Source organism: Oryzias latipes, chromosome 11 (genome assembly GCF_053564925.1).
Source record: "Oryzias latipes strain Hd-rR chromosome 11, Olatipes_Hd-rR_3.1".
NCBI classification, from domain to species: Eukaryota; Metazoa; Chordata; class Actinopteri; order Beloniformes; family Adrianichthyidae; genus Oryzias; species Oryzias latipes.
In genome coordinates, this window is record NC_136247.1 from 427,197 (window position 1) to 444,087 (window position 16,891).

At 41.2% G+C, this 16,891-nt stretch overlaps 1 protein-coding gene and 1 long non-coding RNA gene across 7 annotated transcripts in view; one reads left to right on the plus strand and one right to left on the minus strand.

The window, feature by feature from the left end:
* LOC101159451 (triple functional domain protein) overlaps positions 1-11,679 on the minus strand; it is a 127,871-nt gene extending 116,192 nt beyond the window's left edge. For all 6 annotated transcript variants that reach the window (XR_013658722.1, XM_023960296.2, XM_023960297.2 and 3 more), the window contains exons 1-2: positions 11,149-11,679; positions 999-1,073 (exon numbers count right to left, since the gene is read on the minus strand). Coding sequence is in view for 5 of the 6 variants with exons in the window: in XM_023960296.2 (XP_023816064.1) it covers positions 999-1,073; positions 11,149-11,212 (139 nt within the window). In the remaining variant the exon portion in view is untranslated. The remainder of the gene's footprint in view (positions 1-998; positions 1,074-11,148) is intronic.
* Positions 11,166-14,159, plus strand: LOC111948248 (uncharacterized). The gene is made up of 3 exons (XR_013658727.1): positions 11,166-11,381; positions 13,527-13,618; positions 13,726-14,159. It is a non-coding gene; the product is annotated as an uncharacterized LOC111948248 (long non-coding RNA).
* Positions 14,160-16,891: the final 2,732 nt, after the last annotated feature.

Sequence of the window (16,891 nt, forward strand, 5' to 3'; positions counted from 1 at the left end):
TGCCTTGTGTTTACGACCAGCTCGGCACCCCTGGTTTTTCCGCCTAAGCCCCAATGGAATAAAATATCAGAGTCCGGGGTTTTTATGTTTCCTGAGCATCAGTAGTTCTTCCCTGAGATATACTATCCTACTAAGTAGATATCTCTGAGATCTACTAATGCTGGCTTGCATTGGTAGATCACACGTTCAAACATTCACACACAGAGCAACGGATGTGCAGCCTCGCCCAAGCGCAATCAAGCTTACTCCAGTGCTTTTTTTTTTAAACAAATGTCAAATGTTGCATTAATCACGATTAGTAAGTTAAAGACAAATTAGCACATGTTTTTCTTTAATCGCGTTAATCTCATTTTTAATCAACAATATAAGTGTTATTGTGTTCTCAAAGATAAAACAACGGTCCAACTGTTCACTAGCAAGAACATTGTATTTGAACTCACATCCATTATTAGGTTAGATTAAAAATAGCTTAATTAGACTAATTAGAGAAATTAATTACAGGTCATGATTAATTATTCGCACCGCATGACCGCTCCATCTTTTTATTCCATCCAGCCCCTTTAGCTCCAGCAGAAACTCCTCTCACTGGCTGTGAACTTCCACTTGATGACCTGTATTATAGACTACCCGAGGAACAGACCACAGTTTGTCAAGATAGGGAGCAGTGCTGACCAGCAGCACGAGTGCCCCAAAAAGCACAGTTATTTCCCCTTCCCTCTTCACCACTGACTTCTGCTACAACTCTGGTAAATGTCAAATGCCGAAATTCTCGGATGAAACTGCAAATGTGGCATCAAGGGGGGTAAGGAGGGAGAATACAGGGGCTTTGTGCAGGACCTTATGGAGTGAAGTCGGCAGAATAATCTCTATTGCCCAGTTCATCAGCGCAAGCCTGTCGGCACACCTGGTCTGGACTGGCTGCCTTTCTCAAAATCAAAGGAGATGGTGCTGGACTTTATGTCTGTTAATCTGTGAAAAACAGTTGGACATCCCCTTACCTGACAGAAAGGCCACTTTTTCTTTCAGTATGGGAAGCACCTCCATTGCTCTCGTCTCTTCATTCCTCCTAAAGCCTGAAAGAAGAAAATGAAGAGGTTAAAAAAAGAATTACCCTCTTTTTGTGAACTCCTTATATTAGATCACATTAGATTAGATTAGATTAGATTAGATTAGATTAGATTAGATTAGATTAGATTAGATTATATTAGATTAGATTAGATTAGAGTATTTAGTCCAGAGCAATTATTGTGCTGTGGGTTCGACATAGCCATTTGCCCACTGGCCCGGTCCTGTTTCTCGAGCAGTACGGACTAGAGGGCTGCACTGGGATTGGGTCCCGCCGGGTCCCGCGGGACCCAACCCAAATCTCGCGGGATTGGGCGGTTTGAATTGTGCTGTGGGCGGGAGCGGGCGACAAAAAAAAAAAAACCGCGGGATCAGTGCTGCCATGAATATCTCATGAATATTTATTAGAGGACTACGTTAGGCTGTGCGGCTGATGGAGTCTTATGTACTGAAGCTCCGTGAAGGCACCAGGTAGAGACGCCTAATGGCCACTGTCATCTAACCTGTTGTTGGGGGCGTGCAACACCCTGCCTCTTACTAAGAGTGCGCTTCAGGCCGTCTGTCTGCCCGCGCACACACGCATACTTTTAACCGAACAGGATTTGGGAAAATATATTTAATATTTAAGTTCCACATTACACAAAAGAGGAATGCATGAAAAGATGAGGCTGGAGGAGGGACATGAATCTCTTTAATAATATCAATAAAAATACATGTTTTTTTCTTGCGGGACGGGAGACGATACAAAATCAATGCATCTCTATTACTGTGCGGGACTAAATTCTATGAGTTTTGCGGGTGCGGGCGGGAGATGACATACATATTGCGGGTGCAGGCAGGAGTGTAACGCATAAGTTGCGGGAGCGGGCGGGATTGGTCAGAAATTCAGCGGGCGCGGGCGGGAACGGGATGAAGAAAATAGTCCCGCGCAGGGCTCTAGTACGGACCACAAGACTGTATTTTTCACTTGTCCGCTCGGGGCACTAAAATATCTAACGGTTAATATATTTTTCACCTTTTTCAATAAAGTATAATTTGCGAAAACATGTAGATTTACCTCGTCTTCAACACTTTGAAAGTTTGACGTCCGCCATGATTGTTTTGGTCACGTGGTTAGGGTTAGGGTCAGCGAACAGTCAACGAACAGTGTTACACTGTTCGCTGTTGCGGAGATGCGTGGTGCGCACGCATCTCCGGATGCGGAGAGTGAACACTGTTCACTCTCCGCATCCGTCGGAGCAACTTAATGGCGCGAAAATAGCTTGGGAAGTGTGACAAGGAGACAACGAATGCACAAAGATGTTTCTCAAACCTCCCTAAGATGGGGGTAATGGGTGGAATTAGTAGTATGGACAGAAAGATATTTAATGAATGCATTGAAGATGAAACTGTATGCACTAAGCTTTTAGCTGAATGTCAAAGAATCAAAGGCAACTCCAAATACCTGAATCTCAGACTCAAATGCAGTATAATGTCAAAGTACTTCATTTTGTTTTTCTTTACAACACTGTAAGCAGTAAGTATTTTTAGTCAAAAGCTGAATGATCTCAGTAATTTAATTCTATTTAATTTTTCAATTATTTAATTTATTAAGTATTTATTAAGCAACTTTAAACCAGTAACTCTGCAAATTTGAACAACATAACAGTAATCAAGGATCTAAAAAGTAAATGTAACTTTGCAACAGTAACAAAAAGCAGAACCTCAAGGCAGTCAGAGCAAAAAAGTAAATAAAACTTCTTAACTATCTATTAGGAACAAATGTGAAATAGCAGTGATTAGAAGCAGCATGAAAACATCTTAACTAGTGTTACCTACTACACTGCAGTGCTCTCTTCAAAAATCTGAAACAGACTAGAGCAGATTTAAGTTTGATATGGTCTATTTTCAGTCATTGAAAAATGTATAAATAAGTGCTAGATGTCACCAGAATGCACCAAATGCACCATATTAAAATTTTCGGGGGGGCATGCCCAAAAGTTGCGGCGTCCGTCGCTTGGGTGCCGCCTGTGGCGGCGGGTCGTGCTGTGCGCTGTGTCGGGCCAGTAACTTTTAGGCAGGGCCAGTAACTTTCAAAAACTACTGGCCCTGTGGGGCAGTGCAAATTTCTGGGCTATGACAGCCCCTGGTTCAACTGAGATTATTCGGAACATGAAACTTCAGTTCCAACATTTTTGCTTGTACAAAAAGTATTTAAATAGGCAGAACAGAAAAGCTGCTTTGAAAAAGATAAGTTTCAGTCACTTATTTTAACATTTGTCTTCTCCCAATTTGATCAGTAATCTATCTTTAATGATACGTAAACAAATGCATCAGTGATAACCACCACACTTGATAGTATTTCTTCCTTTATTGAGCATTCAAAAGTGATTGTATGCAGGGTAAGGATTCAGTTTCTCTAAGGTTAAGGAATGCTGGGAGCAAGGCCAGCCTCTAGCATAGGCAGTATTAGCAAATGCTAACGATACTGCACATCCAGGGGGCGCCAGAGAGGAAGAAAGATAAACAGAGCGAACTTTTCTATTCTGTGTGAGCGAGCGGCTGGACTCAGGAGAACCGTGTCTCCGAGCGCCTTTGGCACTGCGAGTGAGTTGAGGAGGCAGGTGTTGAATGCAAAAATGCTGCTCCGCACAGTCCTGAGAAACTGTGCAAACAATCATGTGAATTTGTGTTACCAGTGGTGTCCAGACCAAATAAAGGTTGATGTTATTCCCACATATTTAGATGCACATGGCGACATTGAACACATGGATTTTAACTACATCCAAAGCTCTGTTGTTGTTGACACATATTAACCTAATCCTAACCCTTCTTCTGGGTCGGTGCAGCCAAGACTAAGGCATCAGCACACATATAAAAAAAATTATGAGCTAACAGGCCCTTCCTTAATAATAATCATAACAATAATCAAAGCACATTTAGAAGATCGTCTCCTGCTGTATCCAGCTGGTTTTGCTGTTCAATGACAGCTGCAGCCATCCTTTAGCTCCAGCACAGATTCCGCCATGCTGAACTTTCCAGCTTCTGACAAAATTTCCCAACATTTCATCTTTAGCTTTGTTCCTCTTTTTCCAACGCCAAATACACGAAGTAGTGATAGAAGAAGAAGAGTGCGCACTGACGTCATTGCCCTGCCTCCCCCTGGAACTGCTGACTGGAAATGAATTGTGCTACACTTTTTGAGAGGTGAATGTGAAAAAGAAAATGCAATCCCCTCTTTGCATTATGGCTTTAATTACGTCACAGAATGAGCAGTGTTGAAGTTGACAATGAAAAGCATTTTGGAGGATTGATTTTTACATTTGATGCAGTTACATTGTAATGAAATGAAAAACCATTTCTGTTAATCCATTTTATTGTCTAATAAGATATTTCTAGTGGTTTAGCAGATTACTTTTTCATTTTATTTACGAGTCAACGAATGCAGCTTTATTGTGAAAATGAAAAAGCCTTTCCGGTATTGACTTATTTATAAATGTGAGACACATATGCTTCTATGGACTAACACACACACCCAATTTCTCAGTGGAGTTAACGGAGCTCAGCAAAATACTTTCACTTTACAATACCATGTATCTCCCAATTGTGTCCTGTCTCCAATAAGCCCCAGGTCTAAAAGGTGCTCATTACTTTAGATGCCGTTCTCTAATAATGGCCGGGCAACTTTCAGAGACCCCCCCCCCCCCTCCCCCCGGCTCTCATTTCCCTGGTACCAGTGATTTGCTGGGTCATTTAAATGTTCTTTCCATCCAACACTGTGCTGAATTTTTAAATAGTTGTGAGATTTGTGGTGTTAAAGCCCTCTTTTTGACACTTCTGTCGAACAATTTTTGCAAATAGAGTTGTTGGTGAGTCGTTGGTTCCAGAGACAGTAAAAAAAAAAAAAACATGTGTGAGTGCTGCTCCATGATGCAGACAGAGCTCTCTAGCGCAGGAGCTGAGAGGTGACACCACTAACACTCTACAGAAGTTTGCAGGATGGGCGGGGTTAGCAGACACCTTGCTGGCACAAGTAAATACAGACTGGTGATTGAGGAAGCGTCAGGAGTTTAAGCTTTTAGTTATTGGTCCATTTAATCGTCAAATTTTTTTCCTATCGGAATTATCGGCATGACGTCATACTGTCCGTTATCAGCCAATAATTATCGGTATCCGATATTATAGTGCAACCGTATTCTTTAGTGTACTAAAGAATATATTATCATAAACATGGATATAGTTTACTCTGAAAGGCTTAAGAAAAGCATTATATAGGCCCTATAAATCTAAGCAACCTGCTTATGATTACACATTTCCCTTATTAGCAACAGTTTTCAAATTTGACAAATATAGCCATTTGGTTTATATCGTGACATCTATCGTTATCGCCTTATATGAAAAACTAAATAATGATATAAAAAAATTCTATATCGCCCAGCCCTACTTTAACCCATTTCCTGAAATTACCTCCAAGCATATAAAAATATAAAAAAAGATGATGCTAAATTAAGGGAAGCCCTGGATGTGTTGTGTATTTGTGACATACCGTAAGGGGGGTAAACATTGAGACATCATTTTGCTTCTGCCTGTTCTGAAGTCATCTTTATTAACACCCTGTGGCATTGGGGAAACCTGCCAACTCAATGACCTCTTTCCCTTCTTCTGCTTAAGGGGTTTGTTTCTAACACAAGGCGACAGGGTAAGAACAATCTTTAAACCAGTGTGATGATATTTTAAGGAAAACAACAGATATTGAGCTGTACTATTGATTTTTAAGAGGCTTCACGGATGAATAAATTATCACAAATGAAACAGCATAAAGTCCATCACAATCTTGCTGTGAAAGCAGGCAATGGCTGCATGGATGCAAGCAGCCAATTACTTTCTCGGTAATACGTTGAAACTGAGAGAGGGGTGGAGAAGATGTGTGAAAATATGACAATAACTAGACAAAGTCACAGTAAAAATAATCCCCTGCCAAAGATAATGCATGAACAATACTTATCTTCCACACTTTTCTCCCAAATTCAGCACAAAACATGGAAAACTGGGAAAAATCAGGAAAGAGACAAAAGCCAAATGAACAGCGTTTTGTGGTTTTTATTCTACCTGCTTTTGGCTCTTTAGGAAGGGACACATCTGGCAGGCTGGACAGGTTGAATCTGCTTCTGTGACGTCATTTCCGGGTGAGCGTAATCAAGTGCTGATCATGGCTTGCCTGCTTGCTCATGTTTGGCATTAGCCTGATTAATATCATTGAACTTTAGTGGTTTTATCTGGTTTAATATTCACATTTACCATCTTGTTAATGGTAATGTTAATCAATGTTTTTGCAGATATATCGCGATAGTTCATTTGCCAATAATTGTATTTATTCAAAATGCTGTCAGGATATTAATTAAATTATTTAATTTAATTATTTGTATTCTTTATGAGCGTGATGTTTCCTTTGATCTTTTGTCCATTTTCCACAACCTTGAATAGACTTTTGTGTCTATCAAACACCCAGAGTTAAGATCGATGAGATGATAGAAACAAATTCACTTTGATGCAGACTCCATCTATTTATTTTTTTTTCGTTAAATCCAGTAAACCCAATAAATTATAATGATTTCATGGAGGACATTTTTTTTTTATTTGGAAGCATATGGAGAGAAATTAGACTCAGTCGGATTTGTGCGTGCGTAATTCTTGATTTGTGCGTAAATTAGGATTTGTGTTTGCATATTCTTGCTTTGTTCGTGCGTAAATTAGGATTTGTGCATAAATTTGGATTTGTGCGTGATTTGTTACTCACATAATACGTTTGGTGTATAAGTTAAAAACATATAAAATGAAAAAAATACAAAATGCAATTTACGTATGCACAAATTAAGATTACAACAGCTTGAAACTACTTACACACACACATCTTTAAAAAACACGCACGAATCCCTTGTTACGCACACACAAAGCCAAAGTTACGCACGGATCTACCGTGAGACTGTTTTCACGTCTCACAAATTCGTCTGTAAGTGCTGCGTTTAAATACCAGTGGAATGCTCGGTCATTAGAATTTTCCTATCAGTCTTCCCTTCTAAACGTATCCAGACAATGACTCAATCAAAACATGAAGACAGTAGATGTTAGTGTTGAACATAGAGGCTACTTACTTCGGGGCGCTGACCACCAAGATGGGCCGCCATTCTTCCCGTGACTCTCTCAGTCTGACTGCTTTTGATTTTTCCGGAAGAAAAAAAACAGTGCCCCCTACTGGTCGTTCCTGTTACGCATTTTGTATCAATTCGGTGTCTCTGAGAATAATATACTTTTAACATATATATTAGCGTTTAAAAGTGAACGTCATATTCTCAGATAATAATTTTTATTTTCCTTTAAAGTTTTTTTAAGCCCTGCTACACCCACTGAAAGAAATACGTTTAGAAGGGAAGGCTGATAGGAAAATTCTAATGACCGAGCATTCCACTGGTATTTAAACGCAGCACTTACGGACGAAATTGTGAGACGTGAAAACAGTCTCACGGTAGATCCGTGCGTAACTTTGGCTTTGTGTGTGCGTAACAAGGGATTCGTGCGTGTTTTTAAAGATGTGTGTGTGTAAGTAGTTTCAAGCTGTTGTAATCTTAATTTGTGCATACGTAAATTGCATTTTGTATTTTTTTCATTTTATATTTTTTTAACTTATACACAAAACGTATTATGTGAGTAACAAATCACGCACAAATCCAAATTTATGCACAAATCCTAATTTACGCACGAACAAAGCAAGAATATGCATACACAAATCCTAATTTACGCACAAATCAAGAATTACGCATGCACAAATCTGACTGAGTCTAATTTCTCTCCATAGAAGCAGCTATTAGTTTGTCTGGAATCATAAGCGGTGAGTCTAAGCCCCGCCCCCGCCTCTCTACCTGTTCGTTGTTTTCCCCTGCGTGCAACCCCCCCTCCAGCGTGTTCTACACAGACAGTCATCGTAGCAGCAAGCTGACAGGATAGTAAGGGGAACCTTGACGCAAATTTAATTCATTTTACGCAGAAATGGGTGGTCTTAGACTAGGGGGATAAAAGTTTTTTTTTTTGTTTGGCCGTTCACGTGTCCCCTACGAGATCACCACTTTAACAGACTGGTCGGCGTTTACAGCTGCAGACACGCCCCCTCCGCATGCTTGCGCTACTGTTTTCCTCCTGCCCACTTGCTCTGCCTGACGGTGTTAAAGGCACCACGAGAATCTGAGAACATGATAGTTATTTTACAAAAACCCCTGAGAGCCGCAGCTCAGGGATCTTGGACCGTTTACCGTATTTTCCAGGCTATTAAGCGCACCTGTGTATAAGCCGCAACCACCCAATTTCAAGCAGTATTTTAATTTCTTGCACACATAAGCTGCACCAGTGTACAGCCGCATGTTGTTACCAACATGATAAGCTTGACATTGGCGGTCTCACTGTGGGAGGGGTCAGCATTGCGTCAGCTCATGTATTTGAACATTCTCACATCTGTCAAACAGCATGCACCTGACTTCTTTTTGTTTTTTTACTTATTCACAATTGAGGTATCATACATAAAATAACAGTAGTAAATAACAGTAACCATATAATCAACATAACATCCCACAGTTATGATGAGGAAATTTACACCCGTGATTCCCCACTTCCAATGAGACTTACGGGCTTAAAGCGGGGCTAATCCCCGGCTCGCCACACTGTTGTGGGTGTTTAAGAAGGAGCAGCAGTGGAAAGAGAGGAGAACGGGAGAGCAGATCTCCCCTCCTTCTGCCTGTGTCGCGGCAGCAATATGGTAGTAAAAGGGCTGGTTAAAAAAACACACCAGTAATAGAGAGCTAATGTTGTTAGCCCGTGTTAGCATACTGCTAATTCTGGCTTCTTTCCACACGGATTAAAATTAAAACAGGCGAACAGGCGCTTCATAATAATTGTAACATTATTAAAAGCACATTTAGAAGATCGTCTCGTATATTACGGAGCTGACATGTCAATGTATATAGCCGCTCGGCGGAAGTCATATCCTCAGTCATTCCGGTTTGTCAAACCCTACTGCGAATGTGCGAATGATTTATTCCGACCGAAAGGGTGACCCATGTGAACGTTTGTTATATTCTGAAAACATTTTTCTGAGCCCACGTACACGGTTGGATTCTAATCCGACCATTAATCCGATCAAGATATTTTGCACATGTAACCGTGGCTTATGGTGTCTACTCGCAGCGTGGCGGGGGCGTGGCATCACGATGGTGTCTCTCCATCGGGATCTCAGTCACCCATCACGATCCATCGGCACAACCCTAGTGCCAGCAAGAAAAAAATCCATCTATTGTTGATATCTTCGTTGGTGGGCTTTTGTGTATTAAGACTATGAACTGCAGAGGTCCTTGAAACGGTCGCTGAGGCCTTACTGAAAGGGAGGATCAATTTAAAGCAGTGGCCTTTGACTGTGAACTTCAGTGCTAGGATTTTTGTTTATCAATACATAAATCATTTAGACTGGAATATCTAATGACACAGTAAGATATAAGACATTTGTGATTTTTATCTTGAAAGGTGCTATACTAATGAAGTTTATGATTATTAATTTATATTTGATGTGCAAGAGCAAAAGAATGGCTCTTGTGCATAATTTTTTTTTTTTTAAAAGAGTCTAAACTGGTCTGGCTGCACTTAGTCTTCTGACATATCAGCAAGAGTTTAGTTCCCCTCAAATGATTCACAAACATTTACATTATGTGCTTTGGAGGTAGGATCATACTATTTTTATGGATGTATAGATTTACTCGAGTTTTCATATTAAAACAATGATTTAAAACTCATGGTGAATGGCGTATACTTATTTAGCACTTTTCTACCTTGTCAGAAGGCCCAAAGGGCCTCACTGTCCCAGTCCTAATCAAACACTCCACTGTCCAACACTGGCACCAACTGTAACCGCCAGGAGCAAGGTTCGATGTCTGGCCCAAGGACACTTCGACACACATGGTGTCAAAGTTTTATTGGTGCATTTTCCTGGTGCCCACATGGGCAGCCAGGGAGGGAATTGAACCTGCGATATCCAACCAGAGGTCTACCTCTACTCCATAGCCACCCCACTACAGAACTAAGAGAACTATTATTTTAAGCCAATTTTGTTTTGCCACTCCAATTAGGTTTGGGTAATTTGAAAACTGACAAATGCCATCCTTCTAGTTTTAGGTGACTAATGGTTTGTTTTTCCCGATAACCTAAATTTACCAGCCTAAATGTAGTATCTGTCGTGGGAAGTTGCTGTCCTTTGTTCAGTGGCAAGAATGGAACCAAATCAACGTATGTGGTATTTCTAAGGTTTCCCATAAAACATGTGACACGGAAGAACTTTTGGCCTGGAAGCCGTTAGCTAACCAGAGTTAGCATCAAAACACCCAAGCTAACATTGTTTACATCATGGCAAACCTTCTGACAGTACGAACAAAAACAGCTATCTGACAAACACGATCCGCCCTGTCGTCTTTATTTGCCTATAAGACAAGAAACAAACGGCCAACATTTTTCAGGTCCAGCCAAGCTGGACAGGAGATTCACCAAATCAGTCTGATGACTCGTTAGCTTGCAGACTAGCGCGTGATGGAAATGTGGGTAGAGATCCATAAACGGACACGAGTTTCCAGGATATCAAGCTGGTAATAACGGCGTCGTAACGTGGGATGAAGGTGGTAACCTGTACGGAAATCAGCCTTTGTTTCTGTGATGCTCATAACACTTCTGACCAACCGTTGGGGGATCGGGAGGTGTCCGGGGATGGAACTTGGAGGACTAGTGCCCCGGCTTACTAAAACGTTCTCACTGAGAAGTTGGTGTGAGAACATGGATGGAAAATATTGTTAAAATGAGTCTGCACGCGCGTGCTTTGTGCTGCTGACCGTTAACACATCCTCAAGAACCGCTTTCAAGAAACAAAGCAGCTCAAACAACCAGTGTGTTTATGTGACAGACACAAATCCGAACACACAAGTGCAAAGCATATCCCCCATGGCATGTGTAGCAGGATTAACGGGGAACTGATTCGTGAGGTCCTGTTCAGCCTCTCTCACTCTTCTTCTGGTTGCTTACCGTTCTTTAGCGCATCTAGACCACCGGCGTCCTTCGTCTCCTCAGCTCCTTCACCGGAGCTCATGGCTGCTCCAACCTGGACTTCAGGATCTCCTGAGTAGATTGCCCCAAAACCGATAGATAATGTGGTCTACAGACACACCACCGTGGGAACAGAAGCCTCCTTAAGCCACACGGACGGTCACCGCGGCTCCGGAACATCAGCGGAGCCATCTGCAGGCCTCCATCTTGAGGTAACGTAATTGGAAACGGTCTGCCGGGAGCACCGGGCTCCTCCTCGGAGAGATGCCGCGGGGAGAATGGAGAGGAGCGGGAGGGGCTAGCTTGCGTGCTTTCAGAAGTAATTCTTTGATCTTCAGAGCGCGAGGGCGTCTCAACTTCTATGAAGGGCATTGAAAACCCCAGTTTAACTTTTAGGAAAAAACACGTTTTCCCGCCCACGAACATTTATGTTCGGATATAGATAGTTTTTGACTGAACATCGTCTCTTTCATGTAATGACTTGTCCAGATGTGTAGTTACTCATTCACTGAGAAGAAGCTGGGTTCAAACAGAAACGGGTCAGCTGGTTCAGTCAAAGTTCGGTTACAGTTCTTCGTTCACTGACTCAATGGCACCATCTACTGGCTCAAATCGGAACTGGTTTCTGCCACCAAATTATGGGGGAAGCCCCTGGGTGCAGTGTGCAGGCGGAGTTAAATGCGTTGAGGCACGCCCACTGTATGTGATTTTTCCTCCCAGTAAAGTTTGGCATTCTACGACAGAGTTTTAAGGCAACGGTGAGAAAAACATTTCTGGAGGATAATTTTTTCCCCTCACTTACAGGGGGGAAAAATCGAAATGGCGAGATTAAAGTCGAAATAAAGTTTCAAGATTAAAGTCGAAATGTTGCTTGAGAGAAGTGAAGCAGAGTCTTTAATTACAATTTATTAATGTTTTATTCATTGATGGGTGGTTTGCAGGATCTCTGCAGCCAGTTGAAGCCATTAGTATGGAGAGAAATTAGACTCAGTCGGATTTGTGCGTGCGTAATTCTTGATTTGTGCGTAAATTAGGATTTGTGTATGCATATTCTTTCTTTGTGCGTGCGTAAATTAGGAATTGTGCATAAATTTGGATTTGTGCGTGATTTGTTACTCACATAATACGTTTTGTGTATAAGTTAAAAAAATGTAAAATGAAAAAAATACAAAATGCAATTTACGTATGCACAAATTAAGATTACAACAGCTTGAAACTACTTACACACACGCATCTTTAAAAAACACGCACGAATCCCTTGTTACGCACACACGAAGCCAAAGTTACGCACGGATCTACTGTGAGACTGTTTTGACGTCTCACAAATTCGTCCGTAAGTGCTGCGTTTAAATACCAGTGGAATGCTCGGTCATTAGAATTTTCCTATCAGCCTTCCCTTCTAAACGTATTTCCTTCAGTGGGTGTAGTAGGGCTTAAAAAAACTTTAAAGGAAAATAAAAATTATTATCTGAGAATATGACGTTCACTTTTAAACGCTAATATATATATTAAAAGTATATCATTCTCAGAGACTCCGAATTGATACAAAATGCGTAACAGGAACGACCAGTAGGGGGCACTGTTTTTTTTCTTCCGGAAAAATCAAAGGCAGTCAGACTGAGAGAGTCACAGGAAGAATGGAGGCCCATCTCGGTGGTCAGCGCCCCGAAGTAAGTAGCCTCTATGTTCAACACTAACATCTACTGTCTTCATGTATTGATTGAGTCATTGTCTGGATACGTTTAGAAGGGAAGGCTGATAGGGAAAATTCTGATGACCGAGCATTCCACTGGTATTTAAACGCAGCACTTACGGACGAATTTGTGAGATGTGAAAACAGTCTCACGGTAGATCCGTGCGTAACTTTGGCTTCGTGTGTGTGTAACAAGGGATTCGTGCGTTTTTTTTTTAAAGATGTGTGTGTGTGTGTAAGTAGTTTCAAGCTGTTGTAGTCTTAATTTGTGCACACGTAAATTGCATTTTGTATTTTTTTCATTTTATATTTTTTTAACTTATACACAAAACGTATTATGTGAGTAACAAATCACGCACAAATCCAAATTTATGCACAAATCCTAATTTACGCACGCACAAAGCAAGAATATGCATACACAAATCCTAATTTACGCACAAATCAAGAATTACGCACGCACAAATCCGACTGAGTCTAATTTCTCTCCATACATTAGTATCCCTGCAGATGTCCAGTTCAATTCTTTCTTCCTACACCTAAGACAAGATCTTTACATCTGTGTGACGCTTCTGTCTGAGGAGGAGCACTTTTTGGCATTTTCCGCGTTCTAATGCTATTATAACAGATTATTTTCATTCATCTTTGGTGTTTTATGTTGAAACAGGATGTTTGCGGAAGGTAAACAGTGTTACATCTCCTCCATTGGTGTTCTGCGCATGACAGGTTAATGACGTGAGGTGACAAATGGACTTCTGGGTACTTAAATGAAAAGGAAAATCCTTTTCACTCAAACGTGTCTCTGAGCTCCTTATTTGACATATGAAACTCCGCTTCACCAACACTATCCATTCTGTTTTGTGTAGACTGAATTATCGGCCCATCTGCCCTTTCTTGCTTGAGCGACAGCTTTGGAGCGTCTACCTGCTTCTTCCAGTTGGCGTACCTCCTCTACCACCATTGTTCGATGTTCTGCTGCAGATGCCTTTTGCCAGAGAGGTTTTACCACCCCTAACCCAAAGCCTCCTCTGCCTGGTCGGACGTGGCCCACTATGTTGCGATGGCGCAGAGCAGACTTTGCCTGCAGCACTGCTACAGCAGGGGTCCACTTCTTCCCTGTTGCTAGGACTGGAGCTGTACTTCTCACCACTGGGTCTCTTGAGTCGGAGAGTGACAAGTCAAGCCTCACCTTGGCGCATTTAAATTCTTCCACAAGGCTAGAGACTGGTAGTGACAGGACTCCATCATTGTAGAGTCCAACACTGCTGAGGCAGTTGGGAACTCCTATCCACTTCCTCAGGTAAGAGTTCACAAGCCTTTCCAGACGGTGGACATGGCTAATTGAGACCCCATACATAGTTATTTATTTTATATTTTATTTCATTTTATTCATATAGCATTTGAAAGCAACTTTCATGACCAGAAAGACAGTTCAAGGTGCTGTACATAAAAACAAAAACAAATGCAATATAATAAAATAAAATACATTAAATTAGCCCCGCACAATAAAATACACAAAGACAAACACCATTGGAAAATAAATAAATAAAATAAAGAGAAATCAGAAGGCGCCGTCGGCCCTGTCCTCCTATTGGCAGGGGTGTCAGTATAGACCCAAACACCCCAGCCAAGGGGGAGAAAACACTCATAAACAGTCTCATTTGAAATAAAATAAATGTGTTAAGATATTCTGGGTGGCCGTGGTGCAGCGGTAGGGCGGTCGACCCATGATCATAAGATTGCAGGTTCAATTCCCGCCTTGCACGCCCATGTGTTGAAGTGTCCTTGGGCAAGACACTGAACCCCACCTTGCCTCTGGTGGGAGGTTGGCGCCAGTGTTCAGCAGCGGAGCCGCCGCCAGAGTGTGAATGTGTGTGTGCATGGGTGAATGGGACTGTGACTGTAAAGCGCTTTGGGCCTTCGTAAGAAGGTAGAAAGCGCTATTTAAGTATACGCCATTTACCATTTACCATATCATAAAAAGTATACAAGTAAAACTCTAGATTAAACAGATATGTATATGATAAAATGTCATAAAATAAAAGAATAACAAATCTAGATTAAGCAAATAAAATGATGTGATAAAACATCATAAAATGTAAAAAGAACGAAGAATAAATATATATGTGATAAAATTTCATAAAATATAAGAGTAAAAAATAGTAGATTAAACAAGTAAAATGCTAAAAGGATGTGATAAAACCTTCTGCGTAAGCAGTGCATCAGACATGAGACGTCGGCTCCATACTCTCCACACCAGAATGGCACTGCAGAGCCAAACTGGTGTACTCTTTTTGAAATGGCAAGATATATGCTGATTGAAAGTGATCTGCCGAAGCAGTTGTGGACCTATGCTGTCCAGACTGCTGCTATAGTGAGAAACAGATGTTTTAATAAACGCATAGAGCAGACACCGGTTGAGGCATTGTCAGGTAGACGGCCTAATCTGTCCAGGGGGGTATTCCAGGAAGCATGTTTAAACTAGCCTGACTTTAAGCCTGAACTCTGGCTGAAATCCGCCGGAACTTGCTTACTCTGGGTATGTCGGTTCCAAAAGACCGGATATGAGTTGGCGTAATTACGCTCGACTTAGTAACCCTGGGTTAATGCACGTGCACAGCAAGTACATAAAGACATTCTCAATAGATCGCCGATTTCTGGAGTCACCATGGAAACGCGTGGTGAAAAAAAAAGAAAACGCTGTTCTTAAGTGAGACGGAGTCTGAGATTTTAATGACGGCGTATGAAGATAACACGTCCATCAAAAAAGTAACACGGCTGCATCATCAAAAGATGATGATTTCATATATATATATATATATAAAACGTATCCAATTTTGCCAACTTAAATGAATTAATTCTATTGGTAACAAATTATTGAGTTAAATTTATTCAACCTAATTTCTTCTCCTTCACTCTCACTCATGGTGCAGAGACGTAAGCTTAGTAGGGCAAAATAACTCTGCGAAACACGGTAAAACACAGTAAAACAGCTAAACAACTAAACACATTTGGTCAAAAACCCACACTTAAACCAAAATCCGTCCAGACAGGCAAAGGGAATGATATCCCAGAATCTTTTGCGGTGCCGATCTAACAGCAGAACCAAAGTTACACCTACTTAATTGAATTAATTTGAATGAAAGTACAATAACTGTCTGAAAACTACGTGTAATTTTTAAACTGACTTACAAAAAAATGATTTATCTTAACTGAACCAAATAATTAAGTTAGATCAAAGTAAAAAAGTTTCTCTTTCCAACATCCATATGTGGTCTTATCACCCTCTCATGGTGGAAAAAGTATTATCTGAGCTTCTTCATCCACTAAATCATCTTCAAATGAACACGCCATGCTGCTTCACCTCTCTGTAAACAAACTAACCTTCAACTAAACCTGCTCCAGACCAGGTTATGTTCAGAGCATGAGTTGCTATGGCAACTTGACATACCCTGAAACATACCTCCATTTCCGGAACTGAAATCTGAGGTTGTCAACTTCCTTAGCCTCAAACTTACCGTGAGAGCTAGCATAACATGCTTTCTGGAATACCCCCCTGGATGCAAAAGTTTGGCACTGACTGTTTTGTTTACAAACAGGATTAAAGTAAACTAGACCCAAGGAGTGAAAAGGGTGTTTTCATTGGTTATGATAAAATAGTCCTGCTTATATTGTTTATTTTCCTGACAATAAGAAAGTGCAGAAGCATAGGCTTGTTAAGTTTTTGTCTAAAACGTGTGCAGAGCAACAGACCCAGACTCTAACAACGCCTGAAGAGAACTTTATTGAGTATGAGCAAAAATAACCAGATTCTTCTTTCTCTTTCGGCTTTTCCCATCAGGGGTCGCCACAGCGAATCATCCTTTTCCACCTCACTCTATCATGGACATCTTCTACCCTAACATTAGCCAACTTCATGTCCTCTGTTAAGACATCCATGTATCTCCTCTTTGGCCGTCCTCTTGCCCTCCTGCCAGGCAGCTCCATCTCCAACATCCTTCTACCAATATATCCACTATCCCTCCTCTGAAC